Source organism: Rattus rattus, chromosome 12, assembly GCF_011064425.1.
Source record: "Rattus rattus isolate New Zealand chromosome 12, Rrattus_CSIRO_v1, whole genome shotgun sequence".
In the NCBI taxonomy this organism is placed as follows: domain Eukaryota; kingdom Metazoa; phylum Chordata; class Mammalia; order Rodentia; family Muridae; genus Rattus; species Rattus rattus.
In genome coordinates this window covers 64,192,391-64,220,245 of record NC_046165.1, presented here as the reverse complement: position 1 = coordinate 64,220,245, position 27,855 = coordinate 64,192,391, and the positions used below count along the sequence as shown (strand labels likewise).

The 27,855-nt window shown below is 43.3% G+C and overlaps 1 protein-coding gene and 1 long non-coding RNA gene across 3 annotated transcripts in view; one reads left to right on the top strand and one right to left on the bottom strand.

The window, feature by feature from the left end:
• LOC116913828 overlaps positions 1–1,490 on the top strand; it is a 6,761-nt gene extending 5,271 nt beyond the window's left edge. Inside the window, exon 3 of the long non-coding RNA XR_004389645.1 lies at positions 1,029–1,490. This is a non-coding gene — a long non-coding RNA (uncharacterized LOC116913828). The remainder of the gene's footprint in view (positions 1–1,028) is intronic.
• A 7,013-nt stretch (positions 1,491–8,503) lies between these two features.
• The window catches only part of Nup58 (nucleoporin 58), a 48,557-nt gene continuing 29,205 nt past the window's right edge, over positions 8,504–27,855 (bottom strand). Inside the window, exons 14-15 of one of the 2 annotated variants that reach the window (XM_032918332.1) lie at positions 27,245–27,340; positions 8,504–8,586 (exon numbers count right to left, since the gene is read on the bottom strand). In XM_032918332.1, coding sequence (XP_032774223.1) covers positions 8,504–8,586; positions 27,245–27,340 — 179 coding nt within the window. Of the gene's footprint in view, positions 8,587–23,757; positions 25,818–27,244; positions 27,341–27,855 lie in introns of those variants that run through there. The other variant, XM_032918331.1, reaches the window with a different exon arrangement.

Genomic DNA, 27,855 nt, shown 5'->3' with positions numbered 1-27,855 from the left:
TTTCTGGGGACGGGATAGTTAAACATTCATAATGGATGATTATAGGGAAGTAAAAAAGTCGTGAAAACATGTGGCCCATACATATAGAGCCACCCAATTAGTCAAGATGGATGAAGCAAAGAAGTGCAGACCGACAGGAGCCGGATGTAGATCGAACCTGAGAGACACAGCCAGAATACAGCAAATACAGAGGCGAATGCCAGCAGCAAACCACTGAACTGAGAACGGGACCCCCGTTGAAGGAATCAGAGAATGAACTGGAAGAGCTTGAAGGGGCTTGAGACTCCATATGTACAACAATGCCAAGCAACCAGAGCTTCCAGGGACTAAGCCACTACCTAAAGACTATACATGGACTGACCCTGGACTCTGACCTCATAGGTAGCAATGAATATCCTAGTAAGAGCACCAGTGGAAGGAGAAGCCCTGGGTCCTGTTAAGACTGAACCCCAGTGAACTAGACTGTCGGGGAGGGCGGCAATGGGGGGAGGGTGGGGAGGAACACCCATAAGGAAGGGGGAGGGAAGGGATGTTTGCCAAATGTACATAAGAAATACTCAAGTTAATAAAAAAAAAAAAAAAAAAAAAAAAAAAAAAAAAAGTCGTGAAAAAAAAAAGTTGTGAGCCGTGCATAAATACAACAGGGGTAAATGCTGAAAATGTGAGTGAGTATAGGTGACTTGTAAAGGAACAAACAATATACTCATAATACTAAAAAATAAAAATGCAATGTTTAGGGAAATATGCATATATGATAAAGCTATTTTAAGACATCAAAGAAAATATAAAGCTAAACTGTAGGGCATTGGATAATCCTCTTGGGAGATTAGGTTAGGTGAGAAGACAGTTTCAATAATATTTTTAAATATTTAACATTCATACATCCATATGTGTTTGGACCAAATCTGCCCTCACATTTCAATATTTACCTTGTTCAGCTTTCTAAATGGAATACTGATCTCATCAGTGTTTATCAGAACTCCTCAGAATCTGTAATCCTATTATCCTTGTTTATTATATTTCTACAGTCTATCTGTCATCCTCCCAACCCAATCCATCCCTGCACGGAAGAACGGAGACCTGATTCAGTCCAAGACTGTCACATGTATGCCAAAGTTTGAAGAATGGCTGGCCATATCCACTCGGCTAGTGGATTCCTGACTGCAGCCTATAAAAGGGGCAAAGCACCCATTTGCTACTGGACCTCTTCTCTCTTCCCCTACCTGCAGAACTATTGGATACCTTCCTTCCTCTCTGAAGCAGAGAGCCAAATGCCAGCATCGTGTCTGTATGAACCTCTGCTATGATGACAACTGCTCTTCTGTGCCTTCCTTGCCAGGAGAGACTGAGTGCTTTAAAACCATGTTCAAAAAGAAGTCCTTGTTTCTGTTGGTGGGGGGCGGGGGTCACAGTGATACAATGTAACCAATACAGTCAGGATAGCAGATATACTTACAGGAGAAATAATCAGAGTCAAGACATTTACCTCATTCACAAGTTTGCTCTCTTTATTACTTAATGGTTACTTCTTTATTGCTATGAGAAAATACCATGACCGAGGTGACATGATCACGGAGAAATGATTTTATTTTGGCTTGTAGTTCCATAGGATGAGTCCATGGTAGCCAAAAGGTGGCATGAGGGTTGGAGCAGGAAGCTAAGAGCTCACTTCTTCAGACAGCAGGCACGAGCCAGAGAGAGCAACTGGAAATGGCGTGGGTCTATGAGGGTGCAAACTTTTCAACTCTCAGAGACATACTTCCTCTGACAAGGCCATACTGGGGACCCAGGGTTCAAATACATGAGCCTAGAGGGGCCATTCTTATTCAAACCACCACATATATTTACATTCCATTTTGTCTATTGTATGCCATTATAGCCTTGGCTTTTGTTGATGGTGGTAATTGTTGTAGCAATTAGAATATACTTAAACTTTCATGTCTATGTAGTGTTCACAAATTGTAGAAACTTTTAGCATCGTACATTTCTTGGCCCTTCCCTAACTGTCCTTTGTGTTGAGTGATCCTAAGTACTATAAGACAATACTATAGTTTTGAGTCTAAACAGCCATATGTGTGGTATTTTTTTAAGATTTATTTATTTTATTTATATGAGTACACTGTTGCTCTCTTTAGACACACCAGAAGAGGGCATCGGGTCCCATTACAGATGGCTGTGAGCCACTGTGTGGTTACTGGGAATTGAACTCAGGACCTCTGGAAGAGAAGTCAGTGCTCCTAACTGCTGAGCCATCTCTCCAGCCCCCCAGCTATATGTGTTTTAAAGAGCTAATAAGATCTGTTTTCTATTTGCTATCCTTAAGCATGAAGGAATTTCTTTATGGTTCTGGAAATGTGACATTCTTTTACATGAAAATGTTTTTTTAATGATTATTTATTTATTTATTATGTATACAGTGTTCTGCCTGCATGTATGCCTGCAGGCCAGAAGAGGGCACCAGATCTCATTACAGATGGTTGTGAGCCACCATATGGTTGCTGGGAATTGAACTCAGGACCTCTGAAAAGAGCAGCCAGTGCTCTTAACCTCTGAGCCATCTCTCCAGCCCCACATGAAAATGTTTTAACGTGCTTCTCTGGAAGGGTGTTTTTGCTGGGGACAGAATTCTGAATCCACAGTGTGGATTTCCTGTTGAAGGTGGACGTCCTACTGCCTTGCATGGTTACTAAGAGAACTCTATGACTATTTCAATTGCTTTCCCATATATAGCACTTACATCTTTCTATGTTGGGATTTATTTATTTTTGGCTTTAGAGGCAGTGTCTCATGCAGCCCAAACTCAGTATGCATTTGAGAATGACCTTGATTGAATTGCTGGTCCTCCTGCCTCTACTTCTTGAGGGCTGGAAAGGTGTGCGTCACCGTGCCCAGCTTCCTATAGAAACTTTAAAAGTTACTGTCCCACCCACCCACATATATATATATATATATATATATATATATATATATATATATATATATATATATATATATATCGGCACAGGATCTTTTAATTTGCTGGACTTAGAGTTAGGTTATCACTTTAAGTCCATAAATTTTTGACTTGATTTCACCAAGCATCTGGCCTTCAAATGTTGTCCCTGGATCAATATTTATCTCCACTCTATTTGAGATCCTTTTATATTTTTTTTACATGTATTACTTGTATGTGTGGGTGGACCACAGTGCATGTGTGGAGGTCAGAAGACAGCATGTCAGAACTCCTTCCACCACGTATGGTGGTTTTAATAGGAATTACCCCACAAGCTCATGTATTTGAATGCTTGGAGAATGGTAATACTTGACAGGGATTAGGAGTGTGGCCTTGTTGGAGGAACATATCGCTGGGAGTGGACTTTGGGGGTTTCAAATGCCACAGCCAGGCCCAGTGGCTCACTCTTCTTCCTGCTACCTGTGGATCCTGATGTAGAACTCTCCTTCTCCAGTACCATATCTATCTGCATGCTGCCATGTTTCCCACCATGATGACAGTGTAAGCCAGCCCCAACTAAATGCTTTCCCTTATCAGAGTTGCCTTGGTCATGGTATAGCTTCCCAGCCACATAACACTAAGACAATATAGGACCCCGGTCTGACCAAACTCAAATCATCAGGCTTGGTGGCAAAAGCCTTGCCCATTGAGTTACCTGGATGGTCCTGTGGGAGGGTCTTGCCATACATATGTTGGATTTTTTTTTTACAGCGTTACCACAGATTCATAAAAGTCTAAATATTTTTCTATTGTTTCTCTGTGCTCTTCAGATTTGGTCCTTCACACTGGACTTCGCGTTCATGCGCTCCTGTAGCGTATTCCCTTTCCTGCTGTGCACGCGGTGATTTGTAGGTTATTTCTAGTGCACTCTACAGCTTTTCCTTCTCTGGTTAGATTTCCTGTCCTGTTGTTTCTGTGGGTCTCTTTGGCATCATGGGGCATCTCCCCTCGAGGACATTTCTTTGGTTCTCTGGAAATGTGTCATGTAAATCTGTGCTGTGCCCTGGGCCCCCACAGTGCCACACCACATACCTGGAGATCTGTTTGAACCCCTTAGAAAATACTTATGTCCGTATATCAGTGGTCCATTGTCTTGGTTAATCTCGGGTCACCTCCGTGTTTGCTTCCTGGCTTGCATCTGCCCTGCACACACACGGCTTGGGGTCCTTGTGCAGAATTACAAATTTCTCTTTGACTTTCCTTCCTCGGGTCTCTGTCCCTACTTGACATACACACTCCAGCACACAGGGTTCCCCTGACCAGAAAGACTCAGAAGCTACTATTGGAGGTTTTTTAGTCACCTGAATCACATGGTCACACAATCAGCCACTGGGAATTGTCCCTAGCATTGAGAGGAAAAGAAATAAATATTAAAAAAACAAACACTCCCCAATTTTAAAACAGAACAATGGGATGCTGTCCCTATGGAGCCCCAGGTTCTGTCTCTTCTACAATCTGTTACATACTTTCCAAAATCTTCAAGTTGGCTCCTATGTTCTGTACAGTTACTGCTTGTAATCAGTGGATAGAACAGGGTGTAGTAGGTACCACAGGGCTCCCCCATAGCCTCCCGTTACCTGACTCTAGACAGCCTTTCCTCCTCGACACTCACCTAATCACAAGTCACAAGGGCCAGAGATGCCCTCCTACCCTTCTCTGGTTGACCAAGCATCTTGTGAGTGCTGTGGGTCTCTGCCCGCCACTCTGACTGGATCACGTTGGAGAGGCCCAGATTGAGCCTCTCTCCTGAGCTACCGACTCCTTCTGCAGATCCCCCCGCCTGGGGACTCTCATGCCGCTCTCACATGCAGGCCTCTTTTCCAGACCACACCATAGCCCACACAAAGGGCTGGCTCACACCCTCAGCCAGCTACTCACTGCTCCTCCAGTGCCAACATCTCCCAAGGACTTCCACCACCACATGGCCCAAAGCTAGAACTAAAATCCTAATGTTACCTTGAACTCGCTTTCCATTGTTACCTGAAATTCCATCTGCCAGACCCATCTCCAAATACCCACAATTCTTTGGCTTTTCAAAGATTGGTTGATTGATTGACTGACTGATTGATTGTATCTGAGTACACTGTAGCTGTCTTCAGACACAGCAGAGGAGGACATTGGTTCTTTGGCTTCTTTATCGTTTATCGTTTACCTCCGGGTTATCTGGGTTACAGCCGGTCAGTTCACCTGTTCTGCGACTGTGTTTGACTTTACTGTATTTGAATGTGAGCTTTGCACATTGGAGCCTGGTAGTCACCCTGTAATTGAGCAAGTTCGTGCCATCCTCCCAGCGGGAAGTGCTCACAGCAGGTCTCACCACATTTTAAACACGCTCCTCGCTGCCATGCTTTGATGCTCTGAAACATCGAGTGTTACTACTATGTAACGGCTCCAATTGTTTGGGAGAGGGGCAGAGCCACAACACCGAGGGTAGTAAATGTGTGTCAAGACTATTTTCCACTCACCTCCAGCACCTCAGTTCTGCAAGCATTGAGATGTGGCCAATTAGCAGCCCTACAGTTGAGCCCTGCATCTCTCTGCGCTCATTGGTTGAAAGAGTCCCATGTGACTGACTTTAGGTCAACAGCTAGAAATGGTTAGGCTTAGGGAGAGAGGCATGTTGAAAGCCAAGAACAGCCTACAGGCTGACCTCTGGAAAGAAAACAGCCAAGCTGTGAATGCAAATAAAGTCACATGCCAGTGAGCACTCAGGTGATAGGGATGTTGGAGCAGCCTTGATAGAAGATCAAAGCAACCACTAAATTCCTTTAAGCCAAAGCTTCACTCAGAGCAAGGACCCAGTTTTCTTCAATTAAATAACGGTAGAGACGGCCATCAAGATGGTTTAGTGGATGTCGGAGCTTGTGGCCAAGCCTGACAACCCAAGTTCAATCCCTGGAGCTCACACAGTAGACGGATAACACAACAGACCCCCCACATATGGTTGTCTTATGTATATGCATTGTTGAATGCACCTGCCATCCCTCCCAAATAAAAACATGTTAAGATTATTTTTAATTGTTTATGACAAGCTGCAGAAGACGAATGTGAAGCTACTGGGGTGATTTTGTGGGAGCTAAGGAAAGAGCTATCTCCCTGAAACCAGTGCGAGGTGAGGAAGCGTGGGATGAGTGGAAATGTACCTGTGAGCTCATGTTTTTAATGCATGGACAGTAGCTGGCAGTGTTATTTTTGGAGTTGTAGAAACTTTAGGAGGGGTGCCTAGCTGGAGGAAGGTTCACTGCAGGAGTGGCATGGGGGGCATGGGGGCTCCTGCGGAACAGTGTCCCAGCTGCTTTGTCTTGTCCCTGCCAGCCTGGAGTGAGCGGTTCTCCTCCACTGTGGACTCCCACTGGCATGATGTTTTGCCCAAGCCCATGAGGCCACGCGACCACGAACTGAACCCTCTGTGGGTCAGAGAGCATCTTCCTTCTTTGAGTTGTTTCTGTTGGGTGTTTTGTCATGGCAGTAAGAAGGAACCAGTACAGATAGCTAGAGCTGGGGTGGAAGCTGTGTTAGGTTGCCCAGCTCTAGATGAGAAGAATGAGCCACTCACACAACAGGTTTTCAATGTTGACAAAGCGCCCTTCCATAGGAAGAAGATGCCATCTGGGACTTTCATGGCTGGAGAAAAGACTGCCTGGCTCCAGCGCTGTGAAACACAGGCAGACTCTCTAGTGAGAGGCTTCTGGGACTCTGGCCTTTTACACTGAAGCCAGGATTATTTGCCATTCTGACATCCTGTAGCAGTCAGAAGTGGGACAAAAACTCCATGCCTGTGCCTTATAAATGGAGCAAAGCTGTTTAGGGTTTAGTGACTGTTTCAAGGCTGTGGTTAAGACCTCCCACTCAGAGAAAGACACCTTTCAGAACGTTAGTCTGACTGTCAGCACCCCTGGACACCCAAGAGCTCAAATGGTGACACACAATGAAATTAGCCTGGTTTCTGTGCCTGTTATCAAACATCCGCTCTGTGGGTCATGGCTTACGGAGTGATTTTGACTTCAAATCATTTTAAGCAATGCCTCTACAGAGACCGAGCCTGCCATCACAGTGACTCTTCTGAGGAAGCTGAACAAAATCAGCAGAGAGCTTGGGAAGGATTTACAACGCAGAGGCCACTGGAGTTCATGGAAGGGAGGGGGTCGTCTGACATTCTGTCTTTAACTCATTTTGCCTGTTTGTACCAAACTAGAATGTATGTTCCTTCCACAAGGAACTTCTGCGTGATGTGTACACTTAGCAGTTCCAACACTTATGCAATGTCCAGCACGAAGTAGATGCTCAACAAATATCTGTCGACCAATGGAACGTGAGACAGGTGGATTCATAAGAGTGCACTCTTAGAGAGTGATTGTCCATAAACATGGAAGATAGTCAAAGTGACTAATCATGGGGTATGCAAATTAGAGCCATAGGGAGGGTAGAGAGATGGCTCAGTGGTCAAGAGCACATACTTCCCTTCCAAGGAACATGCGTTCCTTCAGTTTCCACATCCCTGTAAAGTAATTCACAACCACATGTAACTCCAGCTCCAGGGGATCTGACAGCCTCTTCTGGCCTTCATGAGCACCTGAAATCATATGTGTACATGCGTGCACATACACAAACACTGAAATTAAATCTTTCTAAAGACACAGTGGGATTCTGCTTCAAACCCTCTCAGATGACAGGGATAGAATATAGGGAGAAACTGGGGCACTCATCCAGTGCTGGTGAGAATGAAGAATTTGCAGCCACTATGGAAAGTTTAACAGTTCCTTAAGACACTAAATACAGTTATCACAAGACCCAGACTTTCTACACTTTGGTACAAACTCCAAGACAACCAAAATCATTTGTTCACACAGAAACCCCTATCTACAAATGCCACAGTAACATGACCTACAATCACTGAAAAGAGGAACCAACATGTTTGCTGACTAAATATTGATGTGCCGGAGCCACATGGTCAGACTTATCAAGGAAAGGAGTGACATAGTGATATCCTTGAAATCACCATGCCAGTTAAAAGGATCAGTCACATCTGTATGAAATATTCAGAACGGGAACATATGGAGAAGTGGAGAAAATGTAGCTGAAGGAGTTAGAGTGATGATGGTAAGAAGTGGGGGACAAAGGTTAATGAAGATGGAGTGGCTACGAAATACAATAAAAAACCACCTGAATTATAAGCTTCAATTGGACAAGTGTGAGACGTTAAGAGTGGCACAATTAAAATGATAAGTATTCAGTTCACTCTACTTGGTCCATTTTATTTTGTATCAATATTGCTTCTTTCACCTGTGATTTTCCCATAATCCACCATAACTGAATTGGTAGCCAACTTCCCAATCCCAGGATCTAGCACATGATCTATTAGTTTATTCTAGAACATCGAGGCCAAGTTTTTCTTCTTGAATTCTAAACATCTTGACCAAACTCAGTCTATGCCTCATATTACTCTTCGTAAGTAACAGGTCACCAAATGAGTGTCAGGTGTTCCTTGTAAAGTAGACACTTGTTGATTGCTCAGAACTGGATTTTTCTTCCTAGTTCATTAGTTTCCGTAACACTAGGTTTGCGAAATCCAGTTAAAACATACGATTTTTGGCCTGAGAGAAAGAGAGAAATAGTTTAGACCGCTGTGATAATAATAATCTATTATTTATTGCATTCTGGCCTTGCACACAGCATAGTTACATAGCTTACTTGTGCTAACTTACCAAGATGCTCACAATCACTATATAAGGCGAGCACTACCTCCTATTTTATTGAGGAGGTACGAGTATGTGTAACGGCAGCACTGCTCAGCGGTGGTAATAAGATCCAACCCTAGCCACACAGTTGAATGTCTGTGTGGAGGGGGGTGAGCAGGAGACTGCAATACTAACTCTTCTCACTGCATCAACTACCAATTAAGAAATATTCCTAGAATTGAATCTTATGCTATAAGTATTGATGATATGAACCCAAACCCAAAAAATGTGATAGGGCCCCTGGGATTATAGCCTAACATGGGAGATAAGTGTATGCCCAAACAACAGAAAAAACAACATGGTAGAGGTGGTTTCAATGAGACGTCCCCCATAGTCTCGTGTATTTGAATACCTGGTCCCCTGTTGGTGGCACTGTTTGGGGAGGTGTAGGAGGTGTGGCCTTATTGAAGAAAGTGCGTTCTCAGAGGTGGGCTTTAAGAGTTTAAATACTCGCACCATTTCCAGTTCACTCTTTGTGTTGTATGCTTGTGGTTCAAGACAGGAGCTCTTAACTTGCTGCTCTGGCCCATCTGCTGCCACACCTCTGAGAGGATGGACTCTCATCCCCCGGAGCTGATAGGCCAAGTAAAACCTTCTTCCTGTAAGTTGCCTTGGCTACAGCAACAGAACAGTAACTAATGCAGTCCGGTAGGGTGAGGTGGCTGTGCACTGTCTGCTGTAGGATCTGAGGAATTAAGAACTGAAACTGTCAAAGGCATAGGGCTTTGAGTGAGAGGTCCAGAAGGAAGGTCTGGTAGATAGAGGAGAGGCCAGATAGTGAGGGACCTTGTGTGTGAGAAGTCAGGGTATGATTGTGAGGGCCTGTGTGTGAGAGAAGTCACAGAATGGAATAACGTGTAGTCACAAGGATGCGTGCCAGTGACCTCTTGCATTCTGAAGAGATAACTGTCTGAACTCTGAGCAGTAAAAGCAGGATTCCAGGCTGGGTGCTGTGTTAATAGTAGACAGGGCTGGAGAGATGGTTCAGCAGTTAAAGTCACTGACTGCTCTTCCAGAGGACCAGAGTTCAAATCCTACACGGAATCAATGGTGCAGAGGGGGACTAAGACCATGTCTCAAGCTGAAAGCAGAACCAGATAATATGTAGAAGATTGCCAGACAGTACCAGCTCTAGAGACATGATGGGGTTATGGAGAGCAACTGAGGCCAGAAGGTATTAATGACGGTGCAGCCTCAGCTGCAGAGGAGACCCCAGCATAATGGGTGCTGCCAAGACCGTGGGACGGCACATACACACCATGACCACCAAGGATGGTAGCAGGTGTGGATGGAGTCGGCCTGACCCTAGGGGACACAGGCTCTGCGCTTTATGGATGACACCAAAGAAGTAAAGCTGCCCAAGCCCTTGGAGCTCAGAAGATATAACAAGTCTCAGTTGTCAGACACTGAGCGTCAGGATTTGGAGCGACAGTGCTGGATATTGGTTTTTCGTAGTTGTGGTAGATCTATGCCTTGGTTGTTCTCTCTTGGAATAAAAAAATATGTAATTTATTTTTTATTTTACTTTGGAGACTTTGGAATTTTAAAGAAGAGTTGGATTTTTAAAATGAAACTTGGATATTTAAAGTGTTGAGATTTTTAAAGATCATGCAACTTTAATTGGACTGTTTTATCTTATGGTATTAACGTATCTTGGAGATAAGAAGGGTTAAGGTTTGATAGTGATATGTTTACAGTATGCCAAGTTGATAAAGAATCAGAGGGGAAACAAACCGTAAGTGTATTATAAAATTCTTTTAAAAAATTTTATAAGCCAGGTCTCTAAGTAACTTATAAACTTTTTAAGTTTCAAAATAACTTTGAATTTTAAAAATGGAAATATAGTGTTTTTATTTTCAAGAGTTTAAGCTAACCAGTTTATCATCAATTTGAGGGAAAAATATTGTTGTATAAAATAAACAAGATGGACTCAGGCCCCAGAAAACATGAGTTGCATGTTCTCACTTCCGTGTGGCTCTTTAGATTTGTGTGTTTACACAAATTCCTGCAAAGTCCATGAAGCTGGATAATACCAGGTTTAAGTAGGAAGAGGGATGGGAGAGTAGGACAGAAAAGGACACTGAGAAAGAATAACACAAATGATGTTTGAAAGAAAACCAGGAAACCCTACTATTCTGTAAAGTTCATATATAACATGAAGGTGTGACATTGAAGTTACCCTGTACAGGGTATGCTGTTCCTCCTAGAAGATACAGGGTGCTAAATAAAAATGCCAGTGCCACATGCAGGATGCCTTCCTTGAGCTCTTGAACAGAGATGTCCAAGTGCCACCGAACAATACGGGAGAATACTGCTGCTTTGCTTGTTCATCAGAACTTGGTGGTGAGACCCCATTTCTGCAGACAGCACATGCATTGCTCAGTTATAAAGAAAGTCAGGTAATTTTTTAAAAAAAAATTTTTAAAGGACATTAAGTTATTGTGTTAGGGGCCAAGTGATCAAAAGTACCTTGCATGAAAGTCTCATTAAAGAAAATGTCAAAGAATGACTAAGTGTTTGTGTTGCTTCTATAGAGATGGCAGGAAAATGGATGATCTGGAAAGCATTCAACGAAGCCACCCGAACTCAGAGACAAAAATCACACGTTCTGTGTCACGTGTGGATCCTGGCCTAGAATGTGTATGTGTATGCACAGAAGTGGGGAAGGGGTGAGGATATTGCTATGAAACTAGAAAGACCACAGAGGGCTAATGTGGTTGATACTAGGGTAGTGAGAGGCAGTGGGTAATAGGGTGCATGTGATATGAAGGCGTCGAGGAGGCCATGGGGTATGGGAGAGTACACGAGGAGGTTGAAGGCCAGAGAAGAGTGGGTAAGGACCAGCAGAACAATTCTATCTGAAATGCCATGATTAAACTGTGTGCACTAACTCCAAACTTTCTCAGTAAAAAATACAGCGATGATTTTCCATTGTGTTTTAAATGGTATTAAAATTTTTATATAGACACTCATAGTTACTGAAAAAAAAAACGAAACAAAACACACAATCCATTTCAGAGTGGCAGTGTTTAAAGACTCAGTAGAAACATAGTTCTAATAAGCATGGTCTAGAAGGCCCAGTGGGGTTTATTTTCATTCTCACAGCTGTACCTGCAGAGACGAAACCAAGGGCATTAGCGGAGTCCACACTGTGTTGTTTATCTAAATTCGAACTCTAAAAGAGCTCTAAAATGTAGGCTGCGCTCCTTGGTATCCATATATCATGTTCAGTTACAGAGGAAAACTGCAAAACAAATGGGCAGGAGCATGTTCTCCGGGCACAGAGGAAGCGTTTTTCTGCCTTTTCAGTTTTTCGGAACACAGGAACATTACTAACCCAAGCATTACTAGCACAAGGCCTTATCCATCGGCTGACAGGTTACAGGGGTTCCTCATGGGAGACACCTGGAATATGTGTTTTCGTCTTAGCGTCATCCTTTAGCACAGCACTCGCTGTTGCCTGCAAAGGGGAATCACACTGAGTAACCAGAGTTCCTATGACTAGACACCAATCTCACCTGTCCTGTGCAGAATGACTTCCAGCTGCGAGCAAAAGTAGTAATCTGAAGCCAGCAGGAACTAGCGAAGAGAGCAGGTGGGGCTATGCAATTGTTAATACGGAAGACAAACTGGCACGAGACGCAAGAGAGCTGAACAGGGACATGGACAGTGGAGCGCCGCTCACATTTTGGAGTCCTTTTAATGTTCAAATTTAGATGGCTATGTAAAGTGCTGGCACCTGAACGTAGGCCCTCATGTACTGGGCAAGTGCTCAACCCTAAACTATCCCTGTAACCCCAAGGACTTTTAATTAAAACGTTTGGCTCTTTAATGTCGTGATGCTTCATGACTCAAACTCCTATTCGTTGCTAAACAAAACTACTGTTTTGACTCTCAAGCAGAATTTTCTTTGTATCTTTATCAATTAGCAAGAATCGTTTCTTACAGTGTGGAGTTAAATGTAAAAGCCTAGAAGTTTGCTTATTTGAATCTAGGCCCAGCCGTGTATTAGTTCAGTCCCTATTAGCTGTTTGTCTCTGCACAGCTCCTTATCTGTGAGGGGTGGTACTTACCTCATAGGACTGAGGAGTTGATATATGGAGCACCTAAGAGTAGGTCCTGGCCCCGTCCCTGCTGACAGCTCACATTATCAGATAGCAGCTTACCTTTACTGTTATCCCCTGACTTCACACTAGTGGTTGACAACACCAAGTGATTAAGAAATGTGTTCTGAATTCACAGACACAGACAAGGTTTTCTCTCTAGTTCAAACACACGGTAACACGGCAACCTTGGTGAGTCAGCTAGGGCATTCTGATTTTATTGACAAGTGTGTTAGAAAAGAAAGAAAGGCGTAAGATTGAGCAAGGAAAGTAACAGGCCATTCTGGGCCAGTAATTCTGTCTCTTCATGCTATGGCGTTTTCTGAGCTATTTAAAGAGCCAGCTGGAGTTCTCTGCACAGGCAGGAACGCTAGTCTTCAGTAGGAGTCATACAAGTTTCCCATAGATGTTTTTGTAAAGGTCTCTTCAACAACTCCTAAAAAATCTGCTCGTTACAGCTGGCCCTTAACCCTCTCCAGGGTAGACAAAGTCCTAACCTTGCTTACTGGGGCATTTTCTCTGTGCAGTCATGGGTGGGCTGCCTCTTCTTCCACTTCCTCCTTTAAAATCCCATAGCCCTGGCACTTAGCTCTCTCCTCCTGACCTACAGTCTGTGGTATGCTTACCCTCATTCACGTAAACCATAGGGTTCCACTACCACAGCTGGGCATGAACGCCAATGCACCGTGCCCTTCTAGAGGACTCAGATTCAGTTGCCAGCACCTGTGTGGTGGCTCATAACCACCTGCTAACTCCAGTTCTGGGGGATCCAGGGCCGCCTTCTGACCTCTTCTTGCACCAGGCATGCATGTGCTGCACAGACATAACATGCGGACAAAATATCCATCCACACGAAATAAAATAAACTAGGAGGAGGCTTTGTTGGGGGAAAGAGTTACCATGGGAGAGGAGGGGATGAGAAAAAAGGATGCCAGTGGAAACAACTAAAACTCACCAAGGAATTAAACTGTCAATAAATAGGAACGTACAAATTAAAGTGACCTAGAACAGATGCCACCTCACACAAAAACAAAAAGAACAAAGGACGAGCTCTTGGTAAACTGTTTTGAGAGGATTAATATGACCACTCGCGTGTAGGAACAATTCTGGAATTTTGGTTTCATTAAAAACACAGAAGTATTGTAGAATGTGTTCTTTTCATCCCAGGTGTGGACTGTCCACGGCAGCTGACTATGATCCTCCCTGGTCTCTATCGGAAGCATTGGTTTTGCCAGCTAAAGACAGTTTCTGTCAATGTGTGACATTTGGAATTCTGGGAACTTTTCCGTGAATGCTAGGGCCTCAATAGGTGTGGTCAACAATTCTTGGTCATTTAGGGAGGTTGGTTATAGTGAGCCAGGGTCAAAAAAGAAATGGAAATTAGATTCAGAGATTCTTCCGTTTCCTTTCTCCTCTCTCTCCTTGTTTCTCTCTTATCTAATGTTAGGTGGTGAAACGGGGAGGGGGGATAAAGGGAGGAGGAAAAAGAACCCTCAAAGTATGGAAGACTAGCCACACCCATGCATAGTAGGTCCATTTTCAGCTGAAAAGGCTGAGAGGTCTAGGTTAGAAAAGACCACAGTGCTAAGGCATGGTTCTGAATGCCATTGGCTTCCAATATCTCCCAGCAGCAGCAAAAAGAAAAAAAATCAGTACCCACTGACAGAGATGCTATTAGCCATCAAGGAAAAACTGCCACGTGACCTGGTATTTTAAAAAGGGCAGAGGACAATAAAGGATTTACAACTGAGAACTAGCACCCCAAAGAATTTGAGGAAATGGATATTGCTACACACTGGCAGGAGTGTACAGAGCAACCCGAGGGAGACAATCAGATGCTAAAATACATTTTATGTACCATTTAGCAACTCCTTTCTGGGATGAATCGCAAAGAAACATTAAACATATGCACAAGAAAGGAAACCAAGGGAAGAGAAGCCCAAGCTGAGAGCCAGGAAGCAGTTTTGTACACGCACACTAGTCCAGCAGACAAAAGTCTAAAGGCTGAAGGCCATTCAGTCTTTTATAGACTTTCTATTCCCTCCCTTAACTCCATAGAAATTCAGATTACACACACACACACACACACACACACACACACATGGATTGGTTACATCAAACTTGTTTAATGAAGTTTTCTCAACTCTCCCATAAGCAGAATTTTTCACCCAAGCAGCAGAATTTACAAGCCATTTACAGTGCAGGAAGGAAGGGGGAGAAATTTGGTTATGGGAGAGAAAAGGCATAGTGAGATATTGAAAGGAAGTCTGTTGATTCCTGAGGACTTCTGCCACATCTCCCTTTGCTGCTAGAGTCTCTTTTGGGATCATGGAGCATCATCCTGGCTTATAGGCTTGTTTTTGCCATAGCATCCCAACACGAGTGTCAGTTTTTATCTTAGTTGTGCTTTCTATGCACAGAGAGATGTTTTTAGCCAAGCGAATTAGAGGGCAAAACCAAGCAACCACCCAGGGTTAAAAACCACAGCATCTATAAGGGTTTGAATTCCCCCAGGTGCCAAAACCATCTTCCTAATAAATCTCTGGGGCCCCAAGGCCTTCAAGATTTAGAGTGGGACATGAGCAAGTTTTGTCACACTTCCTGTGATGTCCTCTACAGCCTCCGTCTGCTTGGGTTGAACCTTCCATAGAGGCAAGAAGATAGTCTAAGACCAAGTGATTGTGAAAATGACACTATACACCTTGTCTTGTTGATTGACTAGCAACTAAAGAGCAGTTTTAAGTTGTATTAGTCAGAAATTCAAGAGCAGCCTGTGGCCTATGGCCTGATGATGCTATTTAACATACAGAGATAGTATGCTAGCCATGAGGCCTATCTTCTATCCTAGTGACTAGACCAGAGAATATTGAGTTAAACATTCAGAGGGCCGGTCACTGTCTTCCTGGTCTCTAATTTTTATATCTGGTGTTTGTTTCTAGCTCAGAATATCCAATCCTTGAATACCCACTCTCTGGCTGTTCATAATTAAGAATAGAGTACAACCTCATAGCAGAAAGAATACAACATGGGTGTGGGCTTAGAGTAAGACACTAACCCTTCAGTCTTGGAAGAGGGTTCCAAGGTTCCAGAGTTGGTTATGTGCATTTCAATACAGAGGACCCTTCTCAATTCCAGGCTTGCTGGGTTAAAGACAGTAAAGTCAAAAAGATTACTGTAGGATGATGTCACAGGTGAGGCAGGTACAGGATAGGAGGCAGCCTGTCATTGGAGGAGAAGGAAGAATGGGTGGGAGAGAAGTTTGAAGGAAGAGGAGGAGACTAGGGGAGAGAGGAAGAGACAGGAGGGAGAGAGGGGCGGAGAAGCTGTGGCAGGACAAGATGGCAGGTGATGTTAAGATTCTGCTCTGTGTATTTACAGGTTGTTATTAATGTTCTCAAGGGATGGATAGTACCAGGCTTTGTATGTTTAAGTGGGCAATTATATTTTACCAATTGGATCTAAGATTATTGTGTTGTGTGTTCTTTTATGTGAGGGTTTGAGTGTAAGAAAATGTGCGGCTGGGCTGTGTTTCCGCCAAGATATCTAGCAGATATCTTGGGACACCGTGGAGTCGGACCAAGCGGGTAAAAGACCACCATACTCATTTTATTTATATATTTTTACAACAACAGATTACTAGCCCCTAAGTCACACCAGGACATGGTTACACCCACTTGGAGGCAATGCAATTACCCAGCTGAAGGCATACCATGCCATCACTGTGCTGTCCTCCATTTCTTTTAGGAACCAGGTACCCCCAAGAAGCTTATAGCTGACTTGTCTTAGACCCAGCAGAGATGAGGGCTGTTTAATGGTAATTATCTTATTGATTGTACCATCCTTATTGGAGGCTGTCAGATGGCCTGTTTTGTCGACTGAGCTTGTCTTATGTGTCCACATACATCAAGAGATTGTCTTCGGTGCAGAGGAATCGGAGCCTGTGTTTTTATAAGTAGGGTTCCGTCCCATCTTTGAACTTTTGAACCACTCCCAAAAGAAGGGGGAGTAGGGAATCTAATAGTGGTTAAAACAGGTGCATTGGTCTTTACATTCACACATTCTTGAGGCCTTTCTCTGAGATTCAAAATGAGTGTGACATAGCACGGTCCAAGTGACCCCATGCAAGAGTCACAGAATGGTTCAGAGACCATGACAGAGAGCCAAAATAACAGCAACAGATAATAGCCATGCATCCTGTGCAAAAGAGGCTAACAGGAACCTCTAGCCACTAGTTCCATCTGCTTCTGTAGCAAAGGCCCAAAGCAGGAGGATCATGAGAGGTAAAAGCAGGGAGTTGGCAGTGCATTCGTGAGATACTACAGAGAGCGGCAGTTTGCTTGTCCCACCATAAACAGGCCAGTTGGCTGCTAGAATGACTGAAGCAATGTTGTCGTTCTCTGGTCTAGCTGTGTCTCTTGACCTCTTCAAGTCCTTTGATGGTACAATGGGATTTCTGCAGATGGTCAGCTTGCATGGTGTCGCTGGGTCATTCCCAGTTATTGGAGGCTGGATTCTCTTTGTTATGACGAATCCTGGGAGTCATCTTGGCAGGCTTTACTGCAGTGCAAGTGGATATAACAACACTGAATTGACCTCTCTGTAAAGTCTTCAGAACCTGGATATTCCATTCTTTTCTGCACACTGCATAAAGGAGTGTGTTTGTAGTTAAACTTACAGAAAACCATTCCCTGGCTTTCTGATGAATGGTGACCAGGGTGGAGCAGAGCTCCCACATCCGCTGTTTTAAAGTGATATTACCAAATCCTTTTAAGTTCCCTTGTATTTCCCTGACAAGGAGAGGATACCTGTAAAGGATTTCATAAAGAGAAAACCCTGCTTGGTAGTCCCGTCTGCTGGGGCAGCCGTCTGAATCCTGTAGCAAAGGCCCAAAGTGGGAGGATTGGGAAAGATAAAAGCAAAGGTTTGGCAATGCAATTAGATCTGATTTGTAACAAAGCAATTGTTTGGTGAGCCTTTTGCCATGGTTCACATGTAATTTTACTGTCTAGTTCACAGACCCCACCTTCGGAGAGCTCCATGGAAGATATGGCTTGTGTAGCTTTCAGGGGATTTTTAACCTTTTAGCTACCAACTGTATATACTGTCTCTGCCACAAATGTGGGCCAAGTGTCTGACCCTATAAGCAACATCAATCCCAAACCCAGAAATGTTTTTTGTTAGAAGCCGTATTATTTCAAATGCCCTTTCTAGAAAGGCTCGGCATATATAACCCAAGGATTCGCATACAAAGACAAAAGCACATCTGTAGCCCCTAGCTTAGGGCAGCTCAGTAAAGACAACTGAAGTCCCACACAGGTCCTCCAGCACTCTACTGCCCTCAGCCCACTACAGGTTATTCCTGGCGCAGGTGTTACACTGTTTGCCAGTTAATCAAGCTACGCAGGGAAGCAGGACTCTATCGATATTATTTTCCAGGGCCATCAGCTGACATGAGGCTCCTGATGGAACTGTTCAACAAATGCAGAGGCAGTGGCCACAGGGATGGCTGTATTCATCTTTGAAATTTCTCCCACTTGCTGGGGAGGCAGTCCCCATTTTCAGTCTTAAGCCTAGCCATTTACCTAGTGGCCTGGGGAGAATGTGGCTGTAGCAACTGCCAGCTCTGCCCTTCCTTTGGAAGCTGGTGGTTTTCACCTTTCTGTCAATTCCGCAGTTGACTGCCAAAGGTTGTTAGCATTTCCTTTATGGTGTCCCCAAAACTGCAAGGCTGCTGAGGAGCTATGCAGCATCTAAGAATTCTATGATGTTTGCCATACTAAGCGTCTTTCCCTTCTGAATTGATCACTCCCTCTTCTTTACGTAGGGTTCCATGTTCACACAGCATAGTACAGATCCTCTTAAGAGTTGTGAATATGTTCGCATTCATCCCACTGCCTGTTTCAGCACTCTTGCTGAAGCGGTGTGTTCTGCTTTTTGTGCTGGTCCCCTTGTGTGGAGGATTTGCCTCAGTGGTAGAACTGAGGGACATCGGAGTACACAGCAAGCGGTCTTTCTATAAAACTACCAACATCAGTAAGATATTTCCATATCTTACTGATCAGGGTCTTTCGGTTTGTTAGATCTGTCCTGCCAGGAAATATGTCATGCCTTCAATGTAATCATGATTTGGCAAGCCTGGCATAACATTGCAGGGGTTAAGATTTGCAGTCACATGTAGGTGAATGTGTGGGCTTTCACATAGGATTGCCTGATATCTGGCCTTTGTAACCCATCAAAGTTATCACTGTATATGGTGTCAACCATTAAATCCTTATGTTTGTTAACCTCTGTTAACCAAGAGTATTGTAGTACCAAGTACAAGCAGGCAGGACAGCCAGCCTAAAGCCATCGAGCCCAGCTGTTTAGAAAGACAAGCTATGTGGTAATACCAAGACCCAAATATCTGACTCATAAGAAAAGATTATGTCCGGGAGTCGGAAGCCATTAAGGACCTGCCTAATTTCTAAGTTTTCTGTTGGTCTTTTTCCCACAGTGAGGGCTTTCTCCCCCCACCCCACCCCCACATTTCTGTTGCTTCCAGTGTTTTGGGTTTTTTTCCCCCCTAGAACAGAGAAATTTGGAAGCCAAGTAGATACCCGTCTCCACAAGAAACTCTCAAACCAGACATGAGGGTCTGCAGAACTGAACACAGCAATAGGCTTGCCTGCATTCTCTCAGGACATTGGAGTTGCCCCTGTGACAAATGGAACCTGAAATATTTGACCCTCTCTTGCAGTTTTGTGGAGGTGGGGAGGTGGTTGTTTTGAGACAGAGTCTGTGTAGTCTTGGATGACCTGGAATTCATTATGTAGACCACACAGGTCTTAGACTCAGTATTATTCCCCTGCCCCTGCCTCCCAAGTGCTAGGATTAAAGACCAGAACACCTAGTCAGATTGGGGCTTTTTACTATAGAGTTTATAACCAGTTCTCCATAGCAGGGTAGAGTGTGTCTCCTCCAGTCTTCTTTGGTGGCTCCCGCCACGTTGGAGCACTGTAGAGTTATGCTAGTCAACTAGAACAGTGCCAAAAATGGTAAAGGGATTTTAAAATCTGGGGCAATCTGGTCCTAGCTAATTGACTTTCCCACTGAAAGACAAAAATAGACAGCCGAGATGGAGGTGTGAACCTAGAGGCTGGTCCTTTAGATGAAAAGAAAACAGCTTCAGAAGAACCAAACCCTGACAGGTGTTGAGGACTGGGGACAGCTGATGCCAAGTTACTGTGATTTACTGCCCCTAAGTCCTGTACTGGACTATAAACATCAGTCCTGTGTTTCTGCCTGGCAAGAGAGGTATATCCCAGGCTGTCTGATGGGACTAGAGAATTCTGCTTTTTAAGAGTTTTTCTAGACATTTTAAGGCTCCAACTTGTGCCTAGAGAGGGATACTGCCTCTGGTAAGTGGCCCATCCCTTGTCTGAATTCTGTGACCACTGGAGGAGTATTTCCTGAGAGCACTGGTGGGTTCATCTCAACCAGTAAACCAAGAACTGTGAGCTTGGGCCTTTGTTGTGGCTTCTCAGCCAAGCCAAAGTCATCATTCCTTTTGCCAGGAGACAGTAGGAGTCATAATTTGTTTCAGGTGTTCCCAGAGTTTAGTTTTCTGGACCTGAGCTTGCAGCTTTCCCAGTCAACCCAGCAGAGGCACTGTACAACCAGGATGGCACAGAAACTCATGGATAACATCATGGCTTCCCAAGTCCCAAAAGCTGTCTATGGCCCCCATGATTGGTAGTGTCCTTCTGAAAAAGGGGACCCAGGGAATACATCACAATCAAATAGGTGGCTCTGGTGTTCACGTAAGGTCAACTGCCCAGCATGAGCAGTTATTTTGACTATGTGCTCTTACAGGCCCAATGGAATAGGCCTACTCTTCCTCAGTCTCCTATGGCTGCTAAGCCTAGCCTCACTTTGCTGATGTCTCTTAACTTTGTCTAGGCTGCTGTCACCTGAATCGTCCAGCCTCTCTCCTTACCTGGTACCAGAGCAGGCAGCCCCTGCCTTCTGTGTACGCTCAGTTTCTAACGCCCTCTCTATGACATATGCACACTGCTTCTGACAATTTCACCTCTGAGCAGAGTGGTCCCATCAGGCTTCCTAGTGGCCTCAGCCCCAACCTGGTGGGACACTGCTCATGCGTGCCCTGGACATTCTATCAGTGCGGCAGTCAGCAAATTTACTTTTCTTTTTAACCTTTGATCTGCCTCACACTTCAGTTCCTAGTCTCAGGAATGTTCTAAGACATCATTAGCAACTAACTGGCTGGCATTCATAAAAAACCTTCTACAACTTTCTGCAGCTTGCATTTGGTATTTCTGAGCCTTGCCAGAGCTGCATTAACCCCTTGTTGGTTCTTGGCTGCTTTTTAAGTCAAATGGACTGTAGACTGAATGCTTCAGAGTCTCTCATAGAATAGTCTCAGGCTCTCTACAAGCCTCTGAAGCATGAGATTTCCCCCATACTTACTGCCTTTCTACCTCCTTTTTTGATGAAAAGAATCTCCAGTTTATCTCCCAAGCTTCTCCAACCACACACTAGGGTCCCAATGGGACTTCCTCAGGAAACAGGCCTTGGAGGTCATCTGGGGGCACACGATCCACTACCCATTCTGAGATAACCAGAATCAGCAGTAGGGGTCAGCAATCTGATACCCAACCTGGGTTTGGATAATAGATTGGATTAAGTCAATTAAGACCTCAGAGTTTTTGTTTTTCTTGTATGAGGATATAATTTTTCTAATTTAAGAAGTCAGTGGCAGAAAAGGATCAATAAATGAAGGTACACTGGCCTCATGTGACCTGCCTGTCCTTACTCTCAAAATACAGCAGCCTTCGAGTTCCACTGGATGGTACATCGAGTGTGTTCGAGGGGCTGAGATTTGGCTTTCTTTGCTTTTTCCCACAGGGTGTAGGGACTTACATTTCCTAGGGGACTGTTTCAGGTGATGGTTCTGCAGCTTCTGGGCCTGCTGGCAGTGGCAAGGGTAGAAGTATCAGAGCTCCCCACCATGTGCTGGTGGCACAGGTAGCAGTGAGGGGGCACAACTGTACATATGGTAGCGACTTCTGCTGGTTCCTCAGCTCAAACAGGTTTCTTCTCAGGCTTAGGCATTGGTCTACATTAGAAGACATCATTACCCTACAACCATCATGATTTTATAGTTCTTTTCCAAGCAGACTTTTAGCCAGCACATACAGGCAGTATCCTGTCACCAACTGATGTAACAAAACTGGTCATGGTGCTCTTAATCTTCTGTAACAATCTCAAACACCTTACTATCGAGATCCAATGGCCCCCTGATGGGTCTGCCTCACCCAAAAATACAGCAATCTGTTTCACAAAAGGCCCAGTTTTCTGGGAAAGTTTGGTAGTCACTGTCTACCTCCTGAATATCCCTTCTGGAAATTCTTTGTAATATGGTCTAAAGGTGTAGGCTATACTGCTGTCCACCCAGTACATGGCATGTCACTTAATTGGTTCTTTTGATTCCCCACGCCTTGCCCAGGGTCAGGAGTTACACTCACTCCAGTCCCACCCTTGCCCAAAGCTCAGTCACTGCAGAGCTGGGTTTGTCCTTGTTGTTTTGAAGCCAGGTTATTAAACAGCTCTAAGACTCATGGACAACTGTTCTCCTCTTCTCTTCTCAATGGAGTGGGTTAACTGGAACCCAAACCAAATCATCCTAATGAGTGGGGTCCCCTGAACCACTCCCAATTCCCTGAACCTCCAATGCTTCCCCATCCCCCGTGGGGAAGGCAAAAATGGTGAAAGCACTTCCTGGTCAATGCATCAGAAATGGTACAGGAAACCAAGGGATGAGAAGCCCCAGCCTAGAACCAGGAAGCAGTTTTGCTGTACCCATACACTAGCCCAGCAGAAAACAGTCTAAGGCTGAAGGCCACTGAGCTGAACAGAGCCTCTGATACTCTGTTCCCATGCCCCCACCTACAGCAATCCAGAGTGGTTTCCAATTAGCTTCTCAGGGCCTTCTACCATGACACGGACAAGGACAAGGATACTCACCACAATTCCTATAGACTTGAACCCAACTGACCATCAACAGGGAACAGCTAAACAGATCCCTGGGCCGCAGCTGGAGTGTGGGGAAGGAGAGTGCAAATGGCAATCTCTCTGAGCTGATATGGCAAGAGATCGATAATATACCACAAAGCGGAGAAAATCAAAGTCACACAACGCTTGTGTTTGGGGTTTTGGTGATGGTGGTGTTGTCAACCTGCTTGTTTAAAAAGAAAGTAAGAGAAACCAATAAAATGAGCAAATAAAAGAAGAAAAAAGAAAGCAGAACCACCACTCAGACACAGACAAAGGACACTTACAAGACAGATCCAAAACAACTAGCGTACATACCTGGGCAGGACAGGGCTGAGACTAAGCTGAAGGAACCTTCGCTTTTTACTCAATTATCCATCTACCTAGTATGATACTTAATGTCATAATTTTCACAAGACAAAACTAAGTGACAAAGAACCTACTATCCTCCCCTCTTTCCCTGTGTGTGGGGAGGTGGGGAGGGGTGAAGGAGGCTGTTGTTGGGACTCATTCTTGAATGCTCCCCCCTGTATTCATTGAGGCAGGGTCTCTTGGTCGAGCCTGGAGCTGGCTGGTATGGCTAGTCTCCCTAAGCAGCTAGCTCTGAGAATCCCTTCTCTGACTCTGGTGGCTGGAATCAGGAGGGCAACCACACCCACCCAGAATTTTCTTGCATTTACCAGCACAACAAGCACTTTAACAACTGGGCCATCTGCCCAGCCAGAATTTGCTACAGTTGTCTTTAGCCTTTTGCTGAAAACAAAAGAGAACAAGACTATAACATACAAGTGTAGGAAACACTAAAAGCCAATTAAAGAGAATAAAGAAGCAATAATAAAATTAAATATGTACAACTGCTTGAGACCTACAAAGATTCAAAGCAACTAACACAATTTTATTATTTCCATAATAGACAAGGCAAAGACAAAGGAGACAAAGACAACACTCTGACTCCTACCACAAATGAATGTTACAAGTCTCCAGTGGTTCAACATATGAAAATGTATATAAAGAAAAAAGTAACCCAGAGAAATATAAATACTCAGCTATTTGCAGCATAATACACCGTATTTAAGAAACTAACAAAGCAGTGTTTTGTAATGGCATATGTAACTCTGATAGTAACTTCAAATGCCAAAGCACACCCTTTCCTATCCTCCCCCATAATCTGGACCGAGGGCTGCAGAATTACAAAATATACAAATAAAAACAGGTTTAGTGCTCAAAGACAAATAACTCTCCTTATTTTAATGCATCAAGATGCAAATATTGAATTCAGGAATGCCAATCACTGTTATATGCAGATAAATAAAACAGAACCACAATGCTTTTATAGTCAAACACAAGTGACATTATACTAAAAATATATATGTGTATATGTATGTATGTATACCACACCTATTTTAGAAAGAAAAGGTGCCTTGGTGAAAATGATCCTGAAAATATTCACTGATGAACATTATATACAAAACTTTCTATGTAAAAAATAAACTATTTCCGTGCAATTCCATGTGTTCATCCCACCTGAAGACTACTTTCTTGCTGACATGGTCCTAAGGCAATTCCCTTCACAGTGGATGTTCACTCACGAAACACCAAGAATGGCAGCACAGACAGAGGTCACAGACACAACCTGACACAACTCCGTGGCACTCACTGGAGCTCCACTCACTCTTCAAACCAGCAAGTTCATAGTTGCTACAAAGAGTTTTCCTAAAATGTAGTTTCTCTAGTCCAGATTAAGACTCAGCACATTAAGAGGCTTAGAAGCCACTTCATTTGGTTTCTCCATAGCCCTATAAGAATTCTGTATTGAAACAGCTAAACAAGTTCTTACTGAATTAACATTGCATCCTTCACCTGCATAGATTCAATTTGGCTTAGTAGCTCTTTGCCCCAGAGCATCAGTCTGGAGTTCACATACACTCCTAAAAGACAATCTCCTTACAAAAGATTCCATAGTTGTAGCACGAGAATATATACATAGGGTAATAAAGGTTTCTAAAATCTGTTTGATGCGCCTTAGAGCATTCCTCGTAGCTAAGGGTCAAGGTATAAATAAAAACAGGAGTGGAGTCAATGAATTTGAATGGGTTAAATACTTCATCAAGAATCACTTCTGTCTAATCAACAAACGAAGTGACCAGGTACCCTAAGTTACTCCTTTTATAAGCGCTGAGGACCTAAAGCATAAAGAGTGAATAACTAAATACACTAGAAAAGGATAACAGTCTGAGGCAAGAGTTGTAGGTGTGTAAATATATTTTATGTGCACACACTGTGTGCATTTCTCTCTATATAATTACATACATATCTACAAGATGCCCTGCAGCACAGTTCCAAAGGCCTTGTCAAGGAACAAACTACTTCTAGCACAGGCCTGAGAGTTCAAACCATCTGCATAAGAAACCAATGTGCATGTATTCACAGCTTAAACCCCAGCAACAAAAAAATTGCTATTAATACTAGGAAAAATCATAGGTTTAGGTTGATGAATTGTTTTTCCCACCACTATCACTTGGTAATTTAATCACAACATTTCTTACATGGAGTCAAAAGTAATAGCAACAGAACTGCAACTGGATTTTGAGTTCACAAGAAGGATGTCTGGTAAGGTAAACAAACAAAGTTCAAGTTCCAGAGTGAGGAATATCAAAACATTATAAATCTCCCGAGATGCAGCTCAATCACTACATCATTAGAAAAATAGAATCATAGAATGAGCGGCGCCAGCTAAGCACGGCCAACACCTCGACCCATAGGTTCATCTCTTTCCTCTTTTGTTTCCAGCGGGAGGTCTCTTCAACTGAAGGAGTTGTCCTCCTGTTCCAAACCCCGCAGACGCAGGATTGGACACCCCAAATGTCAAACCAGCTGATGCCGTGATGCCAGGATTGCTGAAGTTAAACCCAGACGTACTTGAGCTGCCAAAGCCTTATGTTCAGGGAAGAAAATATTCAAATGAGAAGTTAAATCACAAAACAAATATAAAAAACAGGGACGAGTGGGAATTTCTATCTGAGAATACACAATTTGTAAGAGTAGAAAATGCCTATGAACCTTGAATTTCTAACATGGAGCTTTACAGAAAAATAATTCAGCTAAAGAGTGTCCTGAGAGATAGAAGTCTGGTGATACAGACTAAAAAAGGAAGCTAGCACAGATAACTAGAATATACAGAGAAATTCAAGCTACCAAAAACTTCCTTGTCTGTATCGTAACATGGTTTATGTGCATATACAATTGTGTATTATTCTGTATATAATTATTTATGTGTATAAAATTACAGTACATCATTACATACATATTATGTCAGTGTCTTCCTACTCAGACTCACCAAAAACATTTTAGACAACACATTCAAGGCATCTGGGCCTACCCTTAAATCCCAAGCCTCCAAGAAAACCTCGACCCACCTCCATGTTCAAGAGGATGCTAACAATGTACATCATAAGAGTCTTTATAATTAAAAGCGAGTGTTTTAGCTGCCTGGTTACCTGACACAGTATTCACATTCTAGTCCTGAAACTACTGATTACAAATCTTACTCCGCTGCCACTGTTGATTTTAAATACTACTGAATAATAAATGAAATTTTCTAAATTTGAACACATTTTTTGAATACCACTATTTATCCTTACATATTACATATCAGGACAAGTCAATATTTACAAATATAAAGTAAATGGAAAGGTTGACAAAATTTGGGGTTTTCTACTACAAGTAGACTTGACCTACTTAAAAATTAACGAAGAGCCAAGTCAGTCATTGTTTATAACCTACCCTGCCCTTAGAATCAGAGGCACTGACAACGGTTTGGACTGAGTGTCTTATGTTGGGCTGCCCGGTGGTACAGGCCTACATTTCAGCTACAATATCCAGCTGAGGCAGGAGCACAAGTGAAAGGCCAGCCTGGGCACTCAGTGAGACCATGGTTCAAAGTGAAAAGTAAAAAGGAAGTTGGAGAAAGAGCTCAGTGGTAGTACTTGCTAAATGTGGGTAAAATCCCTAGTTCCCACCCCCAGTACAAAACGCAACCCAAAAGTTCTCCTGGATGAAAAACAAAACACCAAAATATAATACAGGGCTAATGGGGTGGGGTGGGGGTTAAACCATAAAGTCAGTCACTAGAAGTCAAATGAAGCTCTAGTTAACTGCTTATAAGTCAAACGTAGAAGTCTCAGTACATACAGCCACTGACGGTAAGGCTACACGCTTTAGTTAGGTATACATGCTTCCTCAGAGTAGAACGTACATTAGGGATCTTCAGGGGTTACTGAGAACAAGAACGTGTGTAATCTTTAGTTGATAATGATTTTCACTTTTTAATCTGCCTGGAATTTAGGCAGAAGCACACAAACCTGCACTAAGACTTCCTGAGGGTTTATCTGTTGTTCCAAATCCAAATGTGGAGGCCCCTGTGGTACCGCATCCGAAACCAGAGCTAGTTCCAAATCCTAGTGGAAGGTAATAGAGAAATACACAGTGCACATAAAACACAGATTACAGTGTACTCACAAGAAAACCAACCACCACCACAGGCCAAATAAACGCAATGTTCACAAACATAGATTTACTGAGGCAGTCAGCTACTTAGTCCTCTGCAAAAGACTTCTTGAGCAGATTAATTCTAAATAAAACACTAATTTCTAACTACCCAAACTAGTTTATGACCTAGCAACAATTCTTAAAAGAACAAGGCTGTTAAAATCAAGATCACATAGATTATTTTCACCTCTGAAATGAGTATGGAATATTAAATATATACCTAGCTGAAGTATTATTTCATTTCAGGAAAGTAAAAAGGCTGGCTAAATTCATAAACAAGATGCCTTGCACTTGTAAATACTAGAATATTCTGAGATAAGTGTGCTCTCTGCTCCTTACTACAAGACTGTCTACTACTTCAATCTATTCTGTGACAGTAAATTTCCTCTTAAAACATTTTTCATCATACAAAGTCCATGAAGAA